At 38.2% G+C, this 24,684-nt stretch overlaps 1 protein-coding gene across 1 annotated transcript in view; it reads left to right on the top strand.

Annotated features, from left to right (window-relative positions):
• Positions 1 to 4,630: 4,630 nt before the first annotated feature.
• Positions 4,631 to 24,684, top strand: part of LOC310632678 (uncharacterized protein) — a 685,758-nt gene continuing 665,704 nt past the window's right edge. The window contains exon 1 of the mRNA XM_083350025.1: positions 4,631 to 4,706. Coding sequence (XP_083206151.1) covers positions 4,664 to 4,706 — 43 coding nt within the window. The 5' untranslated portion in view covers positions 4,631 to 4,663. The remainder of the gene's footprint in view (positions 4,707 to 24,684) is intronic.

The following is a 24,684-nucleotide window of genomic DNA, read 5'->3' on the forward strand; positions in this document are numbered from 1 at the left end:
GTAAGGCATCTCACCATGCAAATGGAGAGATGGTCCTCTGATCAGGTCTATAGAGCTGCAGCATTAAACAATAGAGATGAGCTGTACTGCAACTTCCAGCTGAGCTAAAAAGAAATTGGCTCAGTTCTTGAAAACCCAAGAGTTGCTTTCAAATGGACACTGTGCACTCATGTGATAGCATCGGTCATGGTCCTAGCTGACCTATGAGGGTTGACATGATTAGAACTTGGGTACAGAAGGGCATAATGTGTCTATTCTTTAAAATGTGTACCCACACTATGCATGTTGATTAGTAGTGCTGAATTTAATATATTGGTATTTACATTGTTCTTATGAAGGATGAGTGTGAATAGAATAGTTTATCATACACACTAAAGGTGCTTAAAGAGCTCTATTATCTCAGAGCATCTGACTTTAAATGCATGTGATTCAAGCATATGCAGCTGGTAATGACTGGATCATGATATAAGGCAGAGAAAAAAAATCTACCCTGAGTTGTTTTCACCTTCCTGCATTTAGCTATACAATGTGAATAAAGAACTAAATATCTTATTTAAGAATGTTGAACATGATCTTTGTTTATATATAATGTCATGCAGTTATCAGCACAATCAAAAATGTATTTAATCCCTTTTTTTTCCTAATGTGATTAGCAAATACTGAGAAATCACCTTATCTCACTAAAACACAGGTACAAATGCAGAGTAAATATTTTGTAAACAATTATTCTGCCCTTGCATATTCAGCAGCGTGCTAAATTATGCATAATCTTGCATAAGTAATAAGTGAAGGTAGCTTAAACTCAGATTTTTTTTTTAACCTGACCTATTTCTTTCAGTGCTGTTAGCTTCTTAAATCATGTATGAGCTTTCCGTAAGGCTTCAATGAATAGTTCTAGTGGAGAGACTTCAGTAATAAATTTCAGGAGAAGACAAGTTTTTTGACAGGCATAATGCAACACATACAGAGTTTGGAACTCACACTCTGGGAATTTAGAGCAATCCTTGCATAGCAGCTTTCCCCTGTTATACTAATAGAGAAAATGAAGTATGAAAGTCCTCAGGAATTACTGCTAGGTGTAATTTAAATAATTTACCAGAAGACAGTTCAGCATGCACATTGAACAGGGGCATACAGAGTTTGCCATAAGCAGTTTATAAATAAACTATATTCTGCTGAAGTAAGTCAGGCATAAATTATAACTATTCCTTTTGTAGCTATACCCTCATCTTCATTGTAATAGTTATTTAAAATATAAAGCCTGGGTTATGACCTTCTGCTGAAAATAACAGACGTTGCCTGCCTCCATTGTGCCTTGCCTATGAGTATGCTTGTATTCAGTACTACAATCCATATAAAAGCAAAGTAAAATTACTGCTGTAGTGGTGAGGGAGAAAAACAGAAAACAGTATTTGGTACGTCTGTCTTTTATTATGGGGAAAAAGGGAATGTGTAGTGATAAATTTGGTCATCTAGTGCCTGACCACCTCATGAAATCCTCATGACTATTTTCACATGCATTTTTCCATGTCAGTGAATGCCTTCTGTGGGTCAGCCTCCTTCATGACAAAAATCACTCAAAAGTAATAGGACGTGTGTGAGCACAACAGGGGAGGTGATGGTGGTGACAGAGGAAATGTTCCACTTGACTATAAAAATTGATCAGCTTCTGTCAAATGGTAGCATTATTTTTGTTAAGGAGCAGGAAGATTTTTTTTACAGGAAATATAGTCAGGAATGGGATCCAAGTCTAGGAGATTCACAGTACTTAATGATCTTAAACATCTTATTAGAACTGAGATGTGAGGACATTTATTTGGTTAAATTTATGCCTATTATTAGAATGTAGTTTTTAATTTTGTAGTGCTTTTTAATTTTTGTAGTGCTCTTCATTCTCTTGCCTACTAACAACACCTATACCCATTTCTGTGGAACCTTTTCTAATAGCTCTCCTAGCTGACAGAATGTTCTTTAGGCATTTAAATGCAACTCATAGAACCAGAGGAAGCCTTCTGGAAATTTTCATTTTTCATTCACATTTGGCATGGGTAGCTCCATCCACCAATAGTCTACTATGATTTTAGATTCTCCTACCCATAGATTCAGGACTCTCGTTTTCTCTTCCAGGGTCTTTCTCTTCATCTCATCTTCCACTGTTGCCATGATTTTTAACTACAAGCTCTTATTCAGGAAACATTTAAACATCCTGGTAGTAGATCTTCAAGGTAGTTTAGACAAAAAGCACAATAATAAATACTAGTTCTACCCTTATTGTAAAGTTACAATTAACAACATCTTCTCCTTTTACTGGAAAATAAGGGTCAATCCCTTCTAAAATGGTTCCCATGACCCCTCTCCTTCTATGTACCTGGGATATCTGTCTATGGAGATTATCAGTCATCCAGGTCATAGTTGTCCCAAAGGTGCTTTTTCAAAGGCAACTGGACTTTATTATTTTTCTTTGAAGACATTTTGCTTCTCACCCAAGAAGAGCTGAAGAAGCTACTTGGATGAGAACCAAAACATCTTCAAAGAAAAACAAGAATGTCCAGTTGCCTCTTGAAAAAGCACCTTTGGGATGACCTGGGATATCCTTTACATACCAGTTATCCAGGCTGCAGCTTTTTCTTCTATCTTCAAAACTCATTCCCATGTAAAATATAGAGTAGCAATTCCCTATAAGGGAGGCTAGGGATAACAGTCTAAGGTAAAATACACTGCAATAAAAATGTTCACATGAAATACAGGCACAAAGTCCTCATCAGTCACAAGATAATCTTCTTCAGATTTTTTAGCCATTCAGTACTATTGTCCTTCAATCTTTGTGAGATTCAATTTTAACCTAATTTTGACCACATTGGTTCAGAAAAGTGACAGCAATCCATAATCTTTGTTGGACCTATATAGAGCTGTAAATCCACAAAATCTAATGTCATCACAGGTACAGTTTCCTATGTTTAAAGATTCTGATCATTTATACTTTGCATCTGAGTGGCTGTGTCCCATCAGATGAGATAGAGGAAGTCCCAGAAAGATGAACCATAATATTAAAACATGTTGATAAGCCCAATTCAGTTACTAAAAAAGGAATCTACTTCCAGCTTTCAAAGAGACCTTTTCAAAAATATAAACTCTACATCACTGGAGGTTTTTAAGAAGAGACTAGACAGTCACTTGTCTGAAATGATATAAGATCTCCTGCGTGAGCAGGGGGCTGGACTAGACCTCCAAGGTCCCTTACAGTTCTATTCTATTCTGTTCTATTCTATTCTATTCTATTCTATTCTATTCTATTCTATTCTATTCTATTCTATTCTATTCTATTCTATTCTATTCTATTCTATTCTATTCTATTCTATTCTATTCTATTCTATTCTATTCTATTCTTATCAATCCCATAATAAAACAGAAAGATTAAGGAAATAGAAACCTTTAGAAATAGTGTGGACTCATCTACTGTAGAGAGTCATGAAAGCAACCTTGGCGGAGATAAGCAAAAACCCTTTCATGGACAAAGAGGGCTAAAACTTTCCTTATAACATGGGAAGCAAAATAGTATTTGGAAGAGATTCAAGAAGATTCCTTGGGCTTCTGGTTCCGGATTTTGGTGCAGCCAGATGCATTAGGGAATCACTCCTCATGTTGCCTGGATTTCTTCATCGGGGGGCCCCTGTAAAGGGGTCAAAAGTCACCCTGGAGGGGCAATGAGTGGGGGAGAGGTCTCTCCAGTCGGGGATAGAAGGGCGGCGGCCGTCACATCAGCTTGTAGCTACTCTCTGAACCGAAGAAGAAAGGATTGGCCACTCCCATGGCCCATCGTTTAGCCGTTTTCTGCCGAAGCCAAAAGCACAACAAAACACTTGAAAGTACTTGAAAACTGGGTGAGAATTGCCTTGTTCTTTCCCTAATCATCTACTTTGCCTGTCAAAAGCTTTCCAAATTTGCTTCCCCTTGTGAAGAGAGAGGGAAGTGATTTTTTCCCCACTCTCCTTAATAGCAGCCTTTGTCTACATTGGGAGAGAAAAGAAAAAGCCTTGTACTAAATTATACTGATTAATTGGACTTACTGCCTTTTTACTTTTGGCCCAAAGTTCCTGTATTTACAGAAATGGACTATTCTACCTATTAGTCTAAAAATGGACAAAAAAGAAATAAATAAAAAGACTCCATCTGAAAAGGATTTGGTCAAGTCTGTTACTACTGGCAAACAAGCTTGCTTACATTTTGGACTGACCTTGGCATTAAGATAAAAACCTGAAACAGCTGGAGATAAATTTGGCTTAGAGTTGTGGAGGTGGACACTTACTGATTTTTGTTTGAAAAATAGCCTCCACCAAGGACTATTTACTGTATAATTATTACAAAATAGAGAAGGATCAGCCACAAACCTCACTTGACTATAACCTTATACTTGAAACAATTTACAGAGTCACTGAGATGTCTATTTCCAAATTTAATAATTTACTTGCCAACCTTAAGTCACAAACTGAAACCCAGACTGCAACTAAAGAATTTACACTTCAGAACATAACAAAATTGGAAGATATTACTATTGAGACAGAGGAATATAAGCAACAACAACAAAGTACTGAAAAAAACTAATATCCAAAACCTGACTTTACTCAAAGAACCTACAATTTTTAAAGTACAAGGAATCACTACTATGACAGACAATCTTAAAGACCAACAACAAACTAGGGAAAAACGTAATACTCAACTTCTGACCCTCTCTAAGGAGCCTACAATTTCAGATGTACACTACATGCAAGATAGTGATGCCAATATAGAGGAAGCCAAAGACCAACAAAGACAACCTGTGGAAAGCTTGGACAGTCAGTCACTAACTATAAAACTGGATAAGATTTTCTACTCAAAACAGATCAACCCAGATGGAAGAAGAATCCAGACTGAACCGCAGACAGAGTTGTCAGAGCAAATAAAGAGAGTGGAATTAACATGGCAACAATATAATGACTATAAATGGTTCAACCTTTGTATATCGCTGATGGTTGGATGGCCTCCTGTGGTGCAAATAATATACATGCAAACAAATGAAGACCTACTCGGCAATTTAAAGCCCTGGGTCTGGAAACCCACCTGGCAAAAAAAGAAACCTAGAGTTAGATTTAAAATATGAATTCCTAGGGAATTATTGTAGGTCATTTTGTTAGTGATTAGTGACTTATTAGGATCTGAAATAGAAAATATTCATGAGATAGAATTAAAATGTGTTTAAGTATTTACTAAGCTTATGTCAAATATCATAAATTTATATATTGATATATATGGAAATTTGGCTTATGGATCCTATGTTTGATGTTAAAATTTTGGTTATATATAAGTAGAAGTAGATTGATAAATATAGACTCTCCCTGGTAACTTGTGATGTATTAGGATATGAAATAAACAATGTTTATTAGGTAGAAACTAGCTATTTAAATATTGGGTGTATATTAGATTATACAATTTTTGGTGTAATAAAATAAGGGAACTTTGGGTTGTGAATACTATTTGGGATGTTAAAGGTTAAACTTGGATACTATAATTAACATCAAAATTAGATAAAATTTAATAACAGGATATAGATATACCTTATCGTAATTGGATTGAAAAAAACTTCTTTAATTGACTATGCTATTCCTAGAAATTTTTAGTTTAAATACGTTGTATTGAATGTTGAGGGAAATTGAGAAGGATGCTATGATAATGTAACCTGAACAATGTATTGAAAACTCTGTTACTCAATTGATGACTACCCAGGTATCATAATGCTTTCTAAATATATAGGTTGTAATTTGAAAAACTAATAAAACTTGTTATAAAAAAATAAATTAAAAAAATAAAGAAGATTCCTTGGATTCACCAGAGTTAAAGAGAGAGGGAAGGTAAATCACAATGAGACTTGCAAGATTGATGTCAACTCTATAAGATACTGCAGATCTGCAAACCAACTCCGTTGGTAGATTAAAAAGTTTTATTGAGATGGGCTATAGTAAGAGACTCATGCATGCGTCATTAAGTTTTACCTTAAATAGGATATCAGCACATATCAAGCAAATTTAGAATAATTCTGGTCTACTTTCAGTCTGATTCAGAAATGAGACATTCATTCTAATTCCTACCAAGGTCTGCACAGCATACAGTAGGAAGAAAAATCAGCTGTCCCTTTCAAAAGATGGAAATCACAGAGGACAATTTCCGGCTGTCATATACCTGGTAAGGAGTGCACTACAGCAGTGTTACAGGAAGATAGTATTGGAAAAATGTGGAGTAGCAAGAACTGATTTTACAGATCTACTTAAACTATGTGAAAACATACACACCAAACCATGCGATCTACTAATTATGCTATTATGATATCTATGGACATCTCCTAGTTTGTGAGTGAGAGGGAAGGTTAAATGCAGGATCAGCAGGCTAGATAATACTAACCAGAATTGTCTTTGCAATGTGAAATAAATATAGGCTGCTGGGGTGATAAAACAGTTTAGTTCAAACAATTTAATTAACAACTTACCCTGGTAACAGGAAATAAGGTGTGAAATAAAATCAAGTTGTTGTCATATACCTGACCTTCCCTTAGAAACTGTCATACAACTAGCAACTCAGGGTTTCTCAACAGAACCATGACAAAAGCAAATGTTTTGTCACCTTCAGGTGGTTGCTATGAAAATGTGTAATCCATAATTAGTGATGACCCACTCTTTAATGTGGACTACAGAACAGCAGATGAGATTTATGTCTGATGATATAGGAACCATACTGCTTTCAGTTGTTGCTTTAAAAAAAAAACTACTAGAATCATGTTAGCTAAAATAATGAGCCATGAGAAAAGCAACGGAAGGTGTCAGAGGCACAATAAATAAGATTAGAGTGGACAAGGAGAAAGGAAACGTGTTAACTGTGTTGATATTTTCAATTAGAAAAAGCACTGACATACTATGTCTTCTTTCACAGCCTTCTCTCCCACCTAAACAAACAGATGCAATTGAAATGTCTAAATAGTAAGTGGCATGACAATAATTCTTCAAGGGGAATAAAGTATAGCAAGATGCTATTTAAGTCACACAAACAAACACTTTTTAATTATGAGAACCAGTGGCTCTGATCCAAAGATATGCATATGCAACCATAAACAGTGAAGTTTTAGCAAGGTGCCAACTTGCTGCCTAGTCAGTGTTGACTTTACTATTCATGTTGAGGCTTCTCCATGGGACAGGAAGACCTAGTCCTTCAACCCCAGGGAAAAGGATTTGGAAGCACTAGATCAGGGTCTGTTCATTAGCAGCCACTAGTTACAAAACAACAACTGCAGTTTCTGTAGTATTCTAATTAAAATAGTAAATAGTAAAACAGTAGTGCCATCTACCTTTTCTTGGCTTGGATTCCAACTCCTCTGTGCCCATGTGATCTGCCAAAGTGATGGAGTCCATTCTTCAAATGTGAATTTTAATGTCCATGACCAAAGAAAGTATTTCCTCACAATTGCACCATATTTAGGGGAGACTTTTGGGCAACATCAAAAAGGAAGGACCTCATAGGTTTGGAAGAAAGCGACAGAGTGCACACATACAGACATATCATCTTATTGTTCCATTAATGAACTTTTTTTTTAAAGAGAGGGTTGAACTGGTAAACATGTAAAAAAAATGATTGTGGAGGGGAGCATCCAATAATAGAGAAGAAGGTGTTCCTGTACAACATACAATCACAGATGAATTGGACAGCAGAGCTTGAGCGTTACAAGTAAAAAAAAAATCTTGTTGGTGGGCTCAGTGTAAGTACAGGATGACACGGTGCATTTCTGTCTTCGAAACATTTTCAGTGGCCCATTCTTGTGCTATGGCAAAATGGCCATGGGGATCAACTCACAGGTAGAGATAAAATGAAATTCTGCTGGTTAATAGCCAAGTAGAAATACAGTAAGTACAGAACTGGAATAGAAATTAAATGCATTATATGAAGAATATGATGCCTAGGTTGCCTTTTGTGCGTGGTGAGAGGAAACACCAGTCTCCTCTGGAGATGTCTCAGGTGTTTCCAAGCATTTGAGGAGAAAGAATTAGTAGATTTACTGAGCATTTTGAAAGCAGCTGAGTTTCTCAGTACAAGAGTGGAAGTGGAAGTCAAGAGAGTCAAAAAGTCCTCAGAGAGGAAGACATTTGGAGAGAAGCTGGAGAGCTAGTAGTTCCTGGGAGAACCCTATTATATTTGGCATTGCTGTTCAAGGCCTGCAAAAGATTCAGTATCACCAGGCCTTTCCAAGAAACACTGGCTTGCAGATATGATTGTTCAAAATCTCCAAACAGCTCCTATTGGAGAAGAAAGTTGGCTTGTTTGGAATTCTATACCTGGCTCTTACAGACTCTGTTTCCTAATTACTGATTGTATTTTATGCAAGCAGGCTTCTAAACCTTATGTTGATATTTTTCTGACTTCTGTTCTCTCCCTTTGGAGGGGTTACAGTTTAATTTGAAAGACTGAAGCTTCTAGGAGCTAGTTGTGCCTGTCTTAAAAGGGACCTCTAAGACTTAAAGAGATAGGTGTGAAGAATAACTCATTCCATTCTGCTCCTTTTTAATATAGTTTATCAAGAAACTCATGAAGTTCTTAGCCACCTTCCAGCAAGAGGGAGCTCCATAAGCTCTCCTCTGGGTGCTTAAGTGTTGATGGGCCCCTTCAAGCTTCCTCCCCCCCCCCCCGCCGCCCCATGTCTACCTTCTGACAGTTCTTTTTCATCTTTATAGTCAAAATGGACTTGGTTGGGCTAGACGGCTTTTCAAGAAAAGAAGATCTTGACACAGGATAATTGCCAAGCTCTATAAATGGAGTAAGAGTCACCATATGGAAAAATGCCAGGTAATTCTTTATTGGAGTTACTTAGGGGTGACCTTTAATGTAGTTGATCAAATGTATGAGTCACTAATTCTGAGAACTGGGGTGGAGGTGGGGTGTTGCAATAAATTGCTTGCTTTGCTGGAAAGCGTGCCATTCAAGATATAACTTTTTTGTCTGCTACAGCTTCTGTTCGTAGGTTTCTGAACCCATTTCTTTGTTAAGAGCAACTTCAAGATGAGCAATGTTTGTTCAAATTAAAAACAACAACAACAACCATGATTAGAACATTTTTAATATACTGTAAGTGCTGCCTTGTAGAGAGGAGGAAAGAAAGAAAGAATCACAAATAAAGTTTTTCATTTTGTTTCTATTGTGTTGTTTTTCTTTGATTTGTTGAGCCAGGACTTTTACAAGTCAAAGACAGAAGAACCAAATCTAGTTTTCAACAGTACATTTGTTCTTCAGTGTGAGAATTTAACATACGTATTTTGCAAGTTCCCATCCCCCATAGGTGGAATGCTCGCCTCTTCTCCTGGCCTTTCAGAAGCAGGTTAAAATCTTGGTTATCTGGAGGGTCTTTAAGAATTAGTTGTAAAATGATCAGTGACTATATAAGTTAATGAATTAGTATAATAACGAATGTATATATGTTTGTTCCTATTTATTCTTGTTGATTCATTATCTTTTTTTTAATACCTGTGAACAACCCAGATTTCCTAGGGTTTAAAAAAAGAGGAAAAACTGCACAATTTTTCCCCCTAAATTTATTTTGAATTACAATTAAAATTTCTATTAAAAGGTTAACTATGATATTATGTAACTTTTCCATTCCATAACCATTCCATAACTTTTCACATTTCCTATAGCTCTCCTAGTGACAGTGAAGCTCCCCATTGAGTTTTCTGCTTCTCTCCTAAACATCTCCATATTGGTTGGTTTCAACCAGCACTTTCTATTCTGCATGTTTTAAACCTGTCTGGATACATCTCAACAGCAAGATGTTGAGCTATTGCATTTTTAAACAACAGATGTAGTCAACCCTATACATAATTGTAATATGATATGGCGTCATTAATTGTTGCCCATGTATTCCAGTCCAGGAGAGAATGAAGTTAATGGTCTGATCTTATTGAAAGATGGCTTATGTTGCTGAGGTCCCTTGGATGACTCTCCATTATTTTCATATAGGTTTGATATTGATATTTCTGATGAACTATTTGTTTAACAGGCGTGCCTGAGATTAGTTCCAGTAAAACATCGCATACATGTATGAACGATCAGTGAAATTTCCCTCCATCCCTTGCATGCAGCTTCCTTTGATGGCATCCTGGTTTTTAAACTTTTTTTTATTAGTGAGATGTAACAAACAATGAAAAGTCGCTAATATTATTATAAAAAGTACATACATTGCAGTGATGAAAACAAACAAAATTAGAAAAAAATTAAGGGGGAAAAGTATCTATATAATATACATATCACATTAATTCAATCCTTAAATTTGTTATTAAATCTAGATCATATGGAAACATATTGCAATACAGCCAATACTGATATTTGTAATTAAATCTGTTTCCATGTACAAATCAGTGCAAAGGTATATAATGCTGCCTGCAGGAATCCTTTCTTGTAATCAATCAAGAACTATACTATACTATAGGCAAACAACTAATGGCATATTTCTGGCAAAGTAAGACTGAATTTTGTAGCTATTAAATATTTGCTCAATTCTTTTCCCAGTGAAATTAATGAGGGCTGAGGAGTATTTAATGACTATGCCCAAAACTGAGTGAGGATCATAAACTTTGAAATTTTTTAAAAAAATACATTGTGGGAAAACAAATGTAATAACTGTTACAAAAGCCATGACAATTGAATCAGTAATATAATTTTTCTCTAACCAAAAGATGTCTCCAATATCTACACTGGAAATTGCCTTGTTGTTAGTTGCGAAGTCGTGTCCGACCCATCGCGACCCTATGGACAATGTTCCTCCAGGCCTTCCTGTCCTCTACCATCTTCTGGAGTCCATCTAAGCTCACGCCTACTGCTTCAGTGACTCCATCCAGCCACCTCATTCTCTGTCGTCCCCTTCTTCTATTGCCCTCAATCTTTCCCAGCATTAGGCTCTTCTCCAGTGAGTCCTTCCTTCTCATTAGGTGGCCAAAGTATTTGAGTTTTAGCTTCAGGATCTGGCCTTCTAAAGAGCAGTCAGGGTTGATCTCCTCTAGGACTGACCGGTTTGATCGCCTTGCAGTCCAAGGAACTCGCAGGAGTCTTCTCCAGCACCATAGTTCAAAGGCTTCAATTCTTTGGCGCTCAGCCTTTCTTATGGTCCAGCTTTCACTGCCATACATTGCAACTGGGAAGACCATAGCCTTGACTATATGGATTTTTGTTGACAGGGTGATGTCTCTGCTTTTTAGTGTGCTGTCTAGATTTGCCATGGCTTTCCTCCCAAGGAGCAAGCGTCTTTTAATTTCTTGGCTACAGTCCCCATCTGCAGTGATCTTGGAGCCAAGGAAAATAAAATCTGTCACTACCTCCATTTCTTCCCCATCTATTTGCCAGGAATTGAGAGGGCCAGATGCCATGATCTTGGTTTTCTTAATGTTTAGTTTCAACCCAAGTTTTGCACTCTCCTTCTTCACCCGCAACACCAGGCTCTTTAGTTCTTCTTCACTTTCTGCCATTAGAGTGGTATCATCTGCATATCTTAGGTTGTTGATGTTTCTTCCGGCAATCTTAATTCCAACTTTTGATTCATCTAGCCCTGCCTTTCTCATGATGTGCTCTGCATATAAGTTAAATAGGCAAGGTGACAGTATACAGCCTTGCCGGACTCCTTTCCCAATTTTGAACCAATCAGTGGTTCCGTGTCCAGTTCTCACTGTTGCTTCTTGGCCCGCATATAGATTTCTCAAGAGACAAATAAGATGGTCTGGTATGCCCATCTCTTTAAGGACTTGCCACAGTTTGTTATGATCCACACAATCAAAGGCTTTAGCATAGTCAATGAAGCAGAAGTAGATGTTTTTCTGGAACTCTCTAGCTTTCTCCATGATCCAGCGTATGTTAGCAATTTGATCTCTAGTTCCTCTGCCTCTTCGAAATCCTGCCTGTACTTCTGGTAGTTCTCGATCCACATACTGCTGGAGTCTAGCTTGTAGAATTTTAAGCATAACTTTACTAGCATGAGAAATGAGTGCAATGGTGCGATAGTTTGAACATTCTTTGGCACTGCCTTTCTTTGGAATTGGAATGTAAACTGATCTTTTCCAATCCTGTGGCCACTGTTGAGTTTTCCAAATTTGCTGGCAAATTGAGTGTAGCACTTTTACTGCATCGTCTTTTAAGATTTTGAATAGCTCAGCTGGAATACTGTCACCTCCACTAGCTTTGTTGTTGCTCAGCTTTTCTAAGGCCCACTTCACTTCACATTCTAGGATGTCTGGCTCGAGGTCAGTGACCACCTCATTGTGATTATCAGGGACGTTAAGCTCATTCTTGTATAATTCTTCTGTGTAATTTTGCCACCTCTTCTTAATCTCTTCTGCCTCTGTTAGGTCCCTGCCATTTTGGTCCTTTATCATGCCCATTTTTGCATGAAACGTTCCTTTCATCTCTCCAATTTTCTTGAAAAGATCTCTGGTCCTCCCTATTCTATTGTTTTCTTCTATTTCTTTGCATTGTTCATTTAAGAAGGCATTCTTATCTCTTCTAGCTATTCTTTGGAATTCTGCATTCAATTGGGCATATCTTTCTTTTTCTCCCTTGCCTTTCGCTTCCCTCCTTTCCTCAGCTATTTGCAAAGCTTCCTCAGACAGCCATTTTGCTTTCTTGCATTTCTTTTTCTTTGGGATGGTTTTGGTTGCTACCTGTTGTACAATGTCGCGAACCTCTGTCCATAGTTCTTCAGGCACTCTGTCTATCAGATCTAATTCCTTAAATCTATTTGTCACCTCTACTGTATATTCAACAGGGATATGATTTAATTCATACCTGACTGGCCTAGCGCTTTTCCCTACTTTCTTTAATTTAAGCCTTAACTTTGCAAGGAGAAGCTCATGGTCTGAGCCACAGTCAGCTCCTGGTCTTGTTTTTACTGACTGTATAGAGCTTCTCCATCTTTGGCTGCAGAGCATATAGTCAATCTGATTTCTGTGTTGACCGTCTGGTGATGTCCATGTGTAAAGCCGTCTCTTGGGTTGTTGGAAAAGAGTGTTTGCTATGACCATCGTATTCTGTTGACAAAATTCTATCAGCCTGTGCCCTGCTTCATTTTGTACTCCAAGGCCAAACTTGCCTGTTATTCCAGTTATCTTTTGGCTTCCTACTTTAGCATTCCAATCCCCCATGATGATAAGGACATCATTTCTGGGTGTTAGTTCTATAAGGTGCTGTAGGGCTTCATAGAACCGGTCAATTTCATCCTCTTCAGCACTGGTGGTTGGGGCATAGACTTGGACTACTGTGATATTGAATGGTTTGCCTTGGATTCGAACTGAGATCATTCTGTCATTTTGAGGATTGTATCCCAGTATTGCTTTTCCTACTCTTTTATTGACTATGAAGGCTACTCCATTTCTTTTGAGGGATTCTTGCCCACAGTAGTATACCTGATGGTCATCTGAATTAAATTCACCCATTCCTGTCCATTTTAGTTCGCTGATACCTAAGATGTCAATGTTTAGTCTTGTCATCTCTTGTTTGACCACGTCCAGCTTTCCTTGATTCATGGATCTTACATTCCAGGTTCCTATGGAGAAAAAATCTTTACAGCATCGGACTTTCCTTTCACCACCAGACATATCCACAGCTGAGCGTCCTTTCGGCTTTGGCCCAGTCGCTTCATTCTTTCTGGCGCTACTAGTACTAGCCCTCTGCTCTTCCCCAGTAGCATGTTGGACGCCTTCCGACCTGAGGGGCTCATCTTCCAGCGTCATATCGTTTTGCCTTTTGGTACTGTCCATAGGGTTTTCATGGCAAAGATACTGGAGTGGGTTGCCATTTCCTTCTCCAGTGGATCACGTTTTGTCAGAACTCTCTGCTATGACCTGTCCGTCTTGGGTGGCCCTGCACGGCATAGCCCATAGCTTCATTGAATTACGCAAGCCCCTTCGCCACGACAAGGCAGTAATCCATGAAGGGGACACTGGAAATTATACTACGACAATTATTATTTCACTAGAATTTGTAATTTGAAAATCTCCTCTTCCTCCTCCTCCTCCTCCTCCTCCTCTTCCTCCAGCTACAAGTACTCATAGTTTACATAATTTCTTTTAGTTACATAATTTCTATTCCATCAAACTGGACTTAAAAAATTAATTACTTGTTTTTTTATGAAATCATAACTTAGAAAGCAATATTATATTTTTCAAATATTATACTACTTTGAATGACAGACCACTTTGTACATATAAAAGATGAGCATATGAGCGTATATATGAATCCTCTGGAGTTGGGAAGTTAATAAGTTTAAATGAATGAGTGAATAATAGATTTTTATTCATTCATTCAAATTATTCTTGTTTTCTTTTCTATTTTTCTTACCTTGCTTTTTTGTGTTCTTAGCTGAAAATGATATGGTTACTTGGTAGTAAAATGTATTACAAAGGACAAGTATGCTTTCCATCTGAATAATGGATTAATATGCTCATATAGAGATGAAATAAACCCTTATTTTTATTTGTAGAAATCTACCACACATGTGGGACAAATCTTTATTTCCTGTTTCGGCCTAACCGAAGGCCATCGACAGGCAGTAGTCACAACAGTGATATATATAAAAATGAACGTGAGTAATCATACTCCCTACTGAGATAAGAGGACTTAATGTTTTTAGTGGCCTTTAAGAAAGCTTTAAAACCATTTTGCTGGACAGACTTTTAACTGAAATTCTAATTATTTGTAACTATTTTAGTTATTTTGTACATATGGATTCTCTGCATCTTTAAATAATATATTTTCCCGCTCCTGGGAATCGTAATGGCTAAGTCTGTAAGTCAAGAAGTTGTAAATTATTCTTCATGTTCACAGGGATATGTTCACAATTACTCACAGGACTGTTGCTTTATATTCTTCTGTTTCACTGCTCAGAGTCTGTAATAATTGTATTTACACCGCATGCTTGCTTAGAAACAAAAATGTGGGTGGATGATGATCTTAAGAAAAGCTTCCTTCTTCTAAAAGTTATTAACCCTTCTCCTGCAATTGTAGCTGGGGCTTCACTCAATTTATCACTCAGAATTCACAGCAAATTTGTCCTATTTTGAAAAGGAAATGACTCTTACCTAGAACCAATCAGATAATGGACCTTAAGCTCAATGGGTGAGGGGACACCATTTTATGCTGTACTTTTAAAAATTGCCTAGATGTTCTCAAAAGCTGGAAATGGCCTGTGCCTCTCCTTTTCTCATAATCTCTATTTCCATTAGTTTGTAATTTGGGATTTGAAGAAAAATCCGGGTTCTTGTTTCATTTCATAGTATATGGGACCCTATGTCTGGCACAGAATCAAGATCACGCAAAGTATTAGTACCACTTTATAAAACCCTAGTAAGACCACACCTGGAATACTGCAACCAATTTTGAGACTTTGGAAAAAGTTCAGAGAAGAGCAACTAAAATGATCAAAGGCCTGGAGTCTAAAACATATGAAGAACATCTGCAGGACCTGGGTTTGGCTACTCTAAAGAAAAGAAGAAACAGGGGTAACATGATAGCAGTATTCCAGTATTTGAGGGGCTGCCACAAAGAAGAGGGCATCAAACTATTCTCCAAAGCACCACGGGGCAGGACAAGAAACAATGGTTGGAAACTGACCAAAGAGAGAAGCAACTTGGAATTAAGGAGAAAGTTCCTAACAGTGAGGACAATTAACCAGTGGAACGGCTTTCCTTCAGAAATCGTGGGCCCTCCTTCACTGCAGGTTTTTTAAGAAGAGACTAGACAGTCACTTGTCTGAAATGGTACAGGTTCTTCTGCTTTAGGAGGGGGCTGGACTAAATGACCTCCAAGGTTCTATTCTATTCTATTCTGTTCTGTTCTGTTCTCCACTGATTTCTCAGCCCATGTTGGATATGCCCAATGAGTAAGATTACCTAGTTATCAGAATGTTGATTTCTTCCTGATCATAATTTTTAGCACTGACCATTGCTAGCTCAAGAATAAATATTTGACTATGGCAGGCTTGCTTCATCTAATTTTGAAACAGCAATATCTGCACTTTTCTTTGTGGTTTTTCTTTCCTCGCTTTTCTCTCTTCCTTTTTCAAACAGTAAATAATGACTCCAGGGTCGTTATTTACATTCTAGTCTATGGCTCAATTTGGGTTCACATGCTTCTATCTGAATTCTATCACTCCAATGGCTCTCCTCCCCCCCCCAAATGTGGACAGCTGATGTCTAACACGTTTACATTTTTCTTAAAGTTTTCCATCTTCTCCCTAATCATCTCAACAGAATTAAACTAAGTACTTATTGCTTCCATACTCTTTTAAAAAAATCTAATAATATACTATAGTTTATTACTCTAAATTTTGGCTTTTCTTTTGGATTCTTGCTCAATTGAGTTCCAAGAATTGTTTTTATAGCTATTGCTGGGGCACATGGGTGCAAGTTTATAAATGCACAGAGAAGGATGCAGAGAAGACCACATATAACTGGCTATGTATCAACTTCCTTGGATCCAAACTGATACTATTTACATGCCAGTAGTCTTAATAAATATATAGGTTTGGGTTTTCGTTATCATTCTCTCCTGGTTTATGATTATATAAAATTTGGCAGTGCAGGTAATGCTTCGGCCATTCACCTGACTTTTCCTTTTGAAAATCCACTTCCTATCTCCTTTGTAACATAGACAGCAGGTTAGTAGTGCAGACTTTTTATGTAGCTTGTGGTATAGTTTGCTCAATGGGTAAATTTATTAATAATACTTGTTTTGATTTCTGTTAATAAATAGAAGGCAGCAAACCACCCACACTTGGATTTACTTCATTTTCTTCTTCTTGTGCCATATCCATTATCGGACGTTGGCGATCATGTTGGCAATCCTGTTTTTATCAGCAGCCGGATGAAAAAGTGCTGCTGAGTTTTGTCCATACCAGTCCCTTAGATTTTGAAGCCATGATGTTCTTCTTCTGCCTGGACCTCATTTGCCTTCAATCTTTCCCTGGAGGATTAAATGGAGTATGCCATATTTTTCTGGGTATCTCATCACATGTCCAAAATATTCTAACTTTTGTTTTTTAATTGTTTTGATGATTTCCCTTGGCTTTCCCAGGTGGCTTTTCACTTCCTCATTTCTGATCTTATCAACCCAGCTTATACGTAACAGACACCTGTAAATCCACATTTCAAATGCTTCTAGTCTCTTCAGGTGGCCTTTTGTCAGAGACCAACTCTCTACTCCATAGAGCAGGATAGAAAAAATATCACATTTGATAAGCCTGATTTTCAATCTTAGGCTTATGTCATGACTTCATTTTCTGGAGGTCTTTTAAAGTATTTTGGTAAAAGGTAAAAATCAGTCTGTGTTTTCATTGACTTTTTCTCAGGCAAATACCTGCGATTGTGGCTAAGTGCACATGCCTTGAAATGCCATTTCATAGAAACTAGGAGTTCATTATAGTGTACAGATATATCAAACTATTATCCACTTTGTTAAAAACAGCATTTGCATCAATTACTTTATAGAAATTAATAAAAAGAAGTCTTGAGCTTGCATTTTTCAACCTTGTTAAGCATGGCACTTTTAATAGTGCCATCTATTTGAGAAGAACAAAGAAACGCTGAAATGGAGAAGTTGAAATACTCTGCATAAAAGATGTTTGCTTTTAGCTGCTGCTAATTATTTTAATCTATGGAAATTAGATAATGCACTAAATAAGAGGAGTGCTCTTTAAATTTGTGATTTTATTTCTACTAAATGTAACATTGTTGTCACCTGATTTCTCTTAACACTGCCAATCCAAGGCATGATGTAAATTTGTATTGAAAATATAGAGTAAAAGAAATAGATCATTTTCCTGGATTTCAGAAATTATTTCTAATATTTTTAGTTAGAAAAGATCAAAAGGGAGAGAAACATAAATATTTGCATATGTCTCTGACTAGTTAATTTGTGTTCTAGTTTAAGGAGTCTTTCAAGAGGATGAATGGTAGAAAAAGAATCTATTTTTTATTTTATACCCTGCCTTTGTATAATGCTTTTGCCTGTCTATTTTCCCCACATCCACAATCCTGTTGGATGAGTGGGCTGAGAGAGTGTGACTGGCCCAAAGTCAGCCAGCTGTTTTTCAGGCCTAAGGTGGGACTAGAACTCATGATCTCCTGGTTTCTAATCAAGCATCTTAACCACTACAAAGCAATCATGGTAAAAAGGAAGTATAAAATAATTGCTAGGGTTTTTGAATTGATAGAGATTTGTCAGTATTTCTCAAAATGGCTGAGGTATGATACAGTCCTAAGATACCTTCCTAAAGGGGGATATTTGGCTCATTTCCATCCTATCAAGGTTTCAATCTCCCCCTTTGCCCCCATTGCCCCACTATCCCACAACTCAAAGGAAAATTTATTTTATTTTTATTTTTTTATTTTAATTCCATTTATATCCCGCCCTTCTCCGAAGACTCAGGGCGGCTTACAAGCTTAGCAGTAGCCTTCATTCTATGTATATGCCTGCTTATTAGGGCTTTCACACACCCCCAAGCGGCATTATTACAAAGTCAGCTTAATTGCCCCCAACAATCTGGGTCCTCATTTTACCTACCTTGGAAGGATGGAAGGCTGAGTCAACCTTGAGCCTGGTGGGACGCAAACCTGCACTAATTGCAGGCAGCTGGTGTTACTTAAGGAGGCATTAGCCCACTGCTCCACCAAGGTTCCTCAAATTTAGATTAACTTTGGGTGCTTTCATTTGTTTATCCATGTGTTTTTCTTGGTAAAATGCAGGAGTAGTTTATCACTGCTGTCTCCTGAAATAACGCCTTTGCCGTTATCATGAAAGTGATTATCTGCTTCAGCATCTTCCTATATCACTGCTCGAGATGACTGCTTTAACTGGGCAGCTAGGATGACCTTCATACCTTACATCACACACTCCTGGGTTTCTTCCCTTTCCCAGGAGCACCCCACCACCACCATCATGAGGAGTGCTTATCTAACATGATAATTTTCTATGAATTATATCGTTATTGGGCAATTAGTACACATTTATCTGGGCCAGATAATTAAAAATTGCCTTTTGATTTAAATAAGATATAGGATCCTTAGGGTTTACTCCTTGATACCAGCAGTTAATATACTTCAAAATATTGTCAAAAATCAGGAGTGTCTGGATTGGCAATGACCCACCTTGATGAAATATCTTGCCTGACAGAGCAGTGTCACTCCATCTTGATGATGTAAGCCACCTTAGTCTGACAAAGTTGATCTCACTTGATTGGCCATGTTTTGTTCATCGAACTAAAGCAACGCAGCCACTTTGGTCTGATTCTTCACAGTGGAGAGCTATTCTGCCACAACGATGTACTTCAGGGGCCCTTCAAACAAAGCTTAGCTGAAACAAAGCACCCCCTTCAAACTTGCCATGGCACTACTAACAGTGTGCAACCCACGTTGCTCAAGCTTCAGAGGAAATACAACTGGAATGGTTAGGTAAAGCCAGGATTCTTCAGTACCCAAATTAATGCGTGGCATTGTTCAGCCGGTAAGTGAGACATTTTTAATGAGCTTGATACCAACATGAGCAAAATGACATCTGACGGTTGGTCAGAAAACACCAGCAATATTTTAGCAGTACAATGACCATCTTCTCAATGTGCAGATGAATAGTTATTTTTATTGTATTTATTTATTAAATTTATTTGCCAGTCGTCTTTCCACAAGGCAACTCCGGGCAGCTTACAAAGTTAAAAACACTAAACAATATGAATATATATCATGTTTTCCCAAAAATAAGATTAAATAAGAAAATAAGCCCTAGCATGATTTTTCAGGATGCTTGTAATATAAGCCCTATCCCAAAAATAAGCCCCAGCATTGTGGTTGCCCTGGGGGTGGGTGGGTGGATGGGCGTGGCCAGCTAGATATTGCTCGCATTGGAGGGTGCCTCTGGGGGCCTGGGCAGGGCTGGAATCTCCAGTAAAGGGGAGTGAGGCCAGGGTGGGTGCCAGGGCCTGATCCACTGGAGGAGCCTTGCGGATCCTCTCAGGCCATGTGAGGGTGGCTCCAGGGCTTGGCTCGGGTGGGGAAAAATGGGGAGGAGAGTCCCGGCTGCCTCTTGGGGATTGGGCTCCCCAACCTTCCTGTTTGCTGGGCCCATCACAGGCAGGGAAGCAAGTGGCAAGCTTACTGGAAGATGAGATTAGATGGCGTGGGCCGAGCACTAACACCACACTGGAAGTTAGCATGCCCCAACGCATGTTATGGATGGCTCATCTGAGTTTTTGTAACTTTTCACAGTAGACTTCTGAATTGATGGTCGAACCATGCTCCAAAAACTTCACTAGCTGCACTCCTTTGCCATATTCACATTTGGCGGGATTTTCTTTGGTACCACTTTCGGTGTGGTGTTGGTTCATGATAATGCTTGCCCACACACCACTAGACGCACCCAAGAACCTTTGAAGCAGTTCCGTTGGGATATTTTTGATCACATACACCCCCATAGCCCAGATTTGGGGACTACTACTAAGGAATTTCAAACCTAGTAAGACGTTATGACAATTGTCTCAATTTGAACAGCGATTATGTCAAAAAGTAATGTAATGTAGTTTTCTAATGTGTATAATAAAAGTTCTGTATCTGCGAGTATCTGTCATTGATAACCAAATGGAGGTTTATTTCCAAATTGCCCTTTGTGTGTGTGTGTGTGTGTATGTGTGTGTGCATCAATAAAATTATAAGTTATAATAAAAAGATGGGGAGGAAGAGGTTGAGGTGAGATTTGTGATTAGTCCATCAATCACTCCTAGTGTGGCACTTCCCCACTGGGGCCCCAAGCCAACTGGCAAAGCCAATTTGAAGGGTGGGACAGTGTCCCTTTACATGCTCATTCATAAGCTTGTCTGTAATAATATGCTTATTTTGAGAAACTCTGTGTCTCACTGGCATTGTGCTGGATCTCAGTGTTATAAAGTCCATTGTACAACCCTAGCATAAAAGCAGGTTTGGTGTAGTGATTAAAATACCAGGCAAAAACCCAGAATACTGGGAGTTCTAGTCCCACCATAGCCACAAAGCCAGCTGGGTGACCTTGGGTCAGTCACACACTCTCAGTCCTAGGAAGAAGACAATGCAAACCAAAAAAAAAAAAGGAAAAGGAAAACGCCAAGGAAACTGCAGGGACTTGTCCAGGCAGTCTCCAAGAACTGGACACAATTGAATGGGGGCAAAATTGTGGTGAGGACGAAATCTATCTTTGTGAGAAAAATCAGGAAAAAATATTAATGTACCTAAATGCCACATTAATAACTTTTTTGAGCTGTATTCCTCATGCTGGATATCAATATCTTGATCTAGTGAGAACTTCAGATGTGGAGGATTTCAGAATATTAAAGGAAAATAGAATCTATGTTAAAATATTTTCCATGGGGAAAAGATGATGCATCAATAGAAGGGGAAAAAACCCCCCAGATATTAAAGTTTCTTTGCCATTTCCAAATAATTACTGGAGAAATAATTTTGCATGTAACGATTTCTTTCTTTCTCCCTTTTTTTGTTGTTGATGCAGCTATGAATTAGCTTGTTAAGGGAAAAAAATCTCATAGCAGTTTTGTTTAAAGTCCAGTAAAGGGTTAAAATTCACAAACAGATTTTCCCCACCCCCAGATTCTGAATCTTGACAAGCAAATTGTTTTCATTTATCTGAAGTGCTGGAGCAGTGTCCATTTTTATAATAGGTGATTACTTCTTTTAGTCTTCCAATGTAGCTTAGCATACATTGTCCCAGTGTGTGTGGAATGAAGAGCAAAGAGAAAATAATTGAATATTTTGAGGAACTGTTGATGCAAAGATTTAAAACAGATAATTAAAATCAGAAGGTTTTAATTAATCTCTTAAATGCTCAGTCCCTGAGCATACTGCATATATTCTGAAGATATAGAGATAAACTTCACTGCTAAAAGAAAAGAGACGCCTCTGTATGCAGACCTAACATAGAAATGCTTTCCTTTTGTTCCAAATTCTGAAATACTTAACCATCTTAGTTACACACCTCACAACTGAGCATAGCCTGGTGTACTTTTATGGATGTTTTCTCCCCCCCCCCAGTGAATACTTTCCTATATCTCTGTTTAAATTTGATCTAATTTGAACATATACAAAATCTAACATATTACAGTAGATAACTGTTCTTTCACATCCCAGGCAAATTGGATCCAAAGTTGGAAATAAGCAGGATTCTTTCTGATAATGAAAGCTTTCTAATTGAAGGGAAGAACCATGTGGGTAGAAATATAGAACAATGTCACCAAAGATAGAATGATGGAGTTTAGAAGTTGGAGGCCATCTAGTCCAACCCCAAGTTCAATGTAGCATCTATGAGAGCTTCTCAAAAGGATGATTATCCAGCTACTCATGAAGTAGAACACTACAGCTTCATCCACTAGCTGGCAGTCTCCTGATGTCTAGTCTGAACCTTACTATTTATACTTTCAACCCATTGTTCTGATTGTACTCTCTGGATTAAGGAGAATAAATTCACTCCGCTATCTGTGTGGCAACTCTTCTGATATCTGAAGACGGCTGTAATATTTCCTCTCAAGCTTACTAAGAGTCTTTAACCATTCCCCTTGCAACTTAGTTTTCAGACCCTCCACCTTACTAGTCCTCTAAATGTGCTCCAATTCAATCCTTTTTGAATTGTGATTTCTAGAACTGGACACAGTTCTCCAAATGGAGACTGACCAGGGCAAACTAGATCAGAACAGTATATTCCTGTGGTCCAGGCAGCTACATTACAGCCAAACACAAGCTAAACAAAGTGAGATCCCCTTCACATCTGTTATTGCCAAACCAGTCCTCAGCCACCTAAAACTTATACCCTACATTTTTTTGCACCTAGGTCCATATTTCTACTTAGGTGCCTTTTGGGGGTGCAATGGCTCAGAGGTTTGAGACCTGAGCTCTGTGCAATGGGGTGAGTTCTTGTTACTTGCCTCAGCTCCTGCACACTACCTAGGAGTTTGAAATGATGCAAATGGAAGTAGATTAATAGGTACCACTTTGGTGGAAAGTAACAGCGTTCTGTTTGCCTTTGGTGCATCGTCATCCTGGCCACATAATCATGGAAATTATCTTCGGACAATACTGGCTTCCTCAGCCAAGAAATGGAGATGAGCACCATGCCCTAGATTTGGACATGATCGACAGGGAAACCTTTATCTTTTTAGGTGCATGTTAGGTGAAAGTTGTCCCTATTAAATTACATCCCCTTCATTTCCATCCATTAATCAAACTTGTCTAATTCTTTTTTAAATCTTCTCACTTTCCTGTAAACTATTAACCAAATATCTCAGGCCATGGCTCTCAAATTAGCCAAAAATATCTCACTTGTCATCCATAAACTTCAAATGAACTCCTCAACTCCTTCCAAGGTATTGATAAACAGGTTGGACACTCTTTGGCCCAGGGTATAGCTCTGTGGCACTCCATATGACATGAGCAGAAGTGCAGCCATTAATGAGCATTTTTGGGGTGTGGTCATTCAACTATTTGTCAGTTTAAATAACCTATTTTTTATCATTTTATTAAGGAGATTATCATGAATGTAGTTCTATTAAAGAGATGATCATAGACACAATGTTTATGGTATTACCCTGAGCTATTACGTCAGAACTATATCAAAGAAGGAGTTTGGTATGATTTGTTTGTGATAAACTCATGCTGGCTCCTATTAATTGTGCTAGCCAAGTACATGCTGCTTCATAATCTGGCTGAAGACCTTGCCCAGTATAAACATCAGATTTGCTGGCAATTGATTTAGGAGATCCCAGGGGATCCATAATAACACTACATTGCACTAGCATTCATCTGCCCTTTTTCAGGGCAAAGTGACTTCTGTCAGGGATACAAATGGATAAAAGGAAAACAGCAACTCCTTATTTAGAGAAGTTAGGAAACTGTTCATGACTGGCCAGTATGGAGACAACTGCTTTTAAATATAAATTTGAAGAACAATTAGCAAAACTGTAGCACAATATGATAGTCCTACGTGGTGGCTCAGTGGGTTAGGACGCTGAGCTTGTCGATCAGAAGGTTGGCAGTTTGGCGGGTCGAATCCCGAGTGCCGCGTAACAGAGTGAGCACCTGTTACTCATCCCAGCTTCTGCCAACCTAGCAGTTCAAAAGCATGTAAAAATGCAAGTAGAAAAATAGGGACCACTATGGTGGGAAGGTAACAGTGTTCCGTGCGCCTAGTGTTCTTGGCGTCTAGTCATGCCAGCCACATGACCATGGAGACGTCCTCGGACAAATGCTGGCTCTTCGGCTTTGAAACGGAGATGAGCACCGGCCCCTAGAGTTGGAAACGACTAGCACGCATGTGCGGGGGAACCTTTACCTTTACCTTTACAGAACATGGGCTATTTGCTATGGCAATTACTACAACTAAAAGTATTTAAAGCATTATATCCTTACTATTACCATCACCATTAATTCTGACTCAGTCACTCACTTCTGCAGATATAAGAATGCTAGTGATAGACATGGATATTCAGGGTAACATTTAATCTCTTGGTGTATATTCATATTATATTTGACTTATTTTAGTCACCAATCATTTTAATGCCTTGTCTTACAAGTTTTCTCAGCTGCAATACAAATATTTTTATCAGCACCAAAA

The sequence above is a fragment of the Vipera ursinii genome, assembly GCF_947247035.1.
Source record: "Vipera ursinii genome assembly, chromosome: 1".
Lineage (NCBI taxonomy): Eukaryota > Metazoa > Chordata > Lepidosauria > Squamata > Viperidae > Vipera > Vipera ursinii.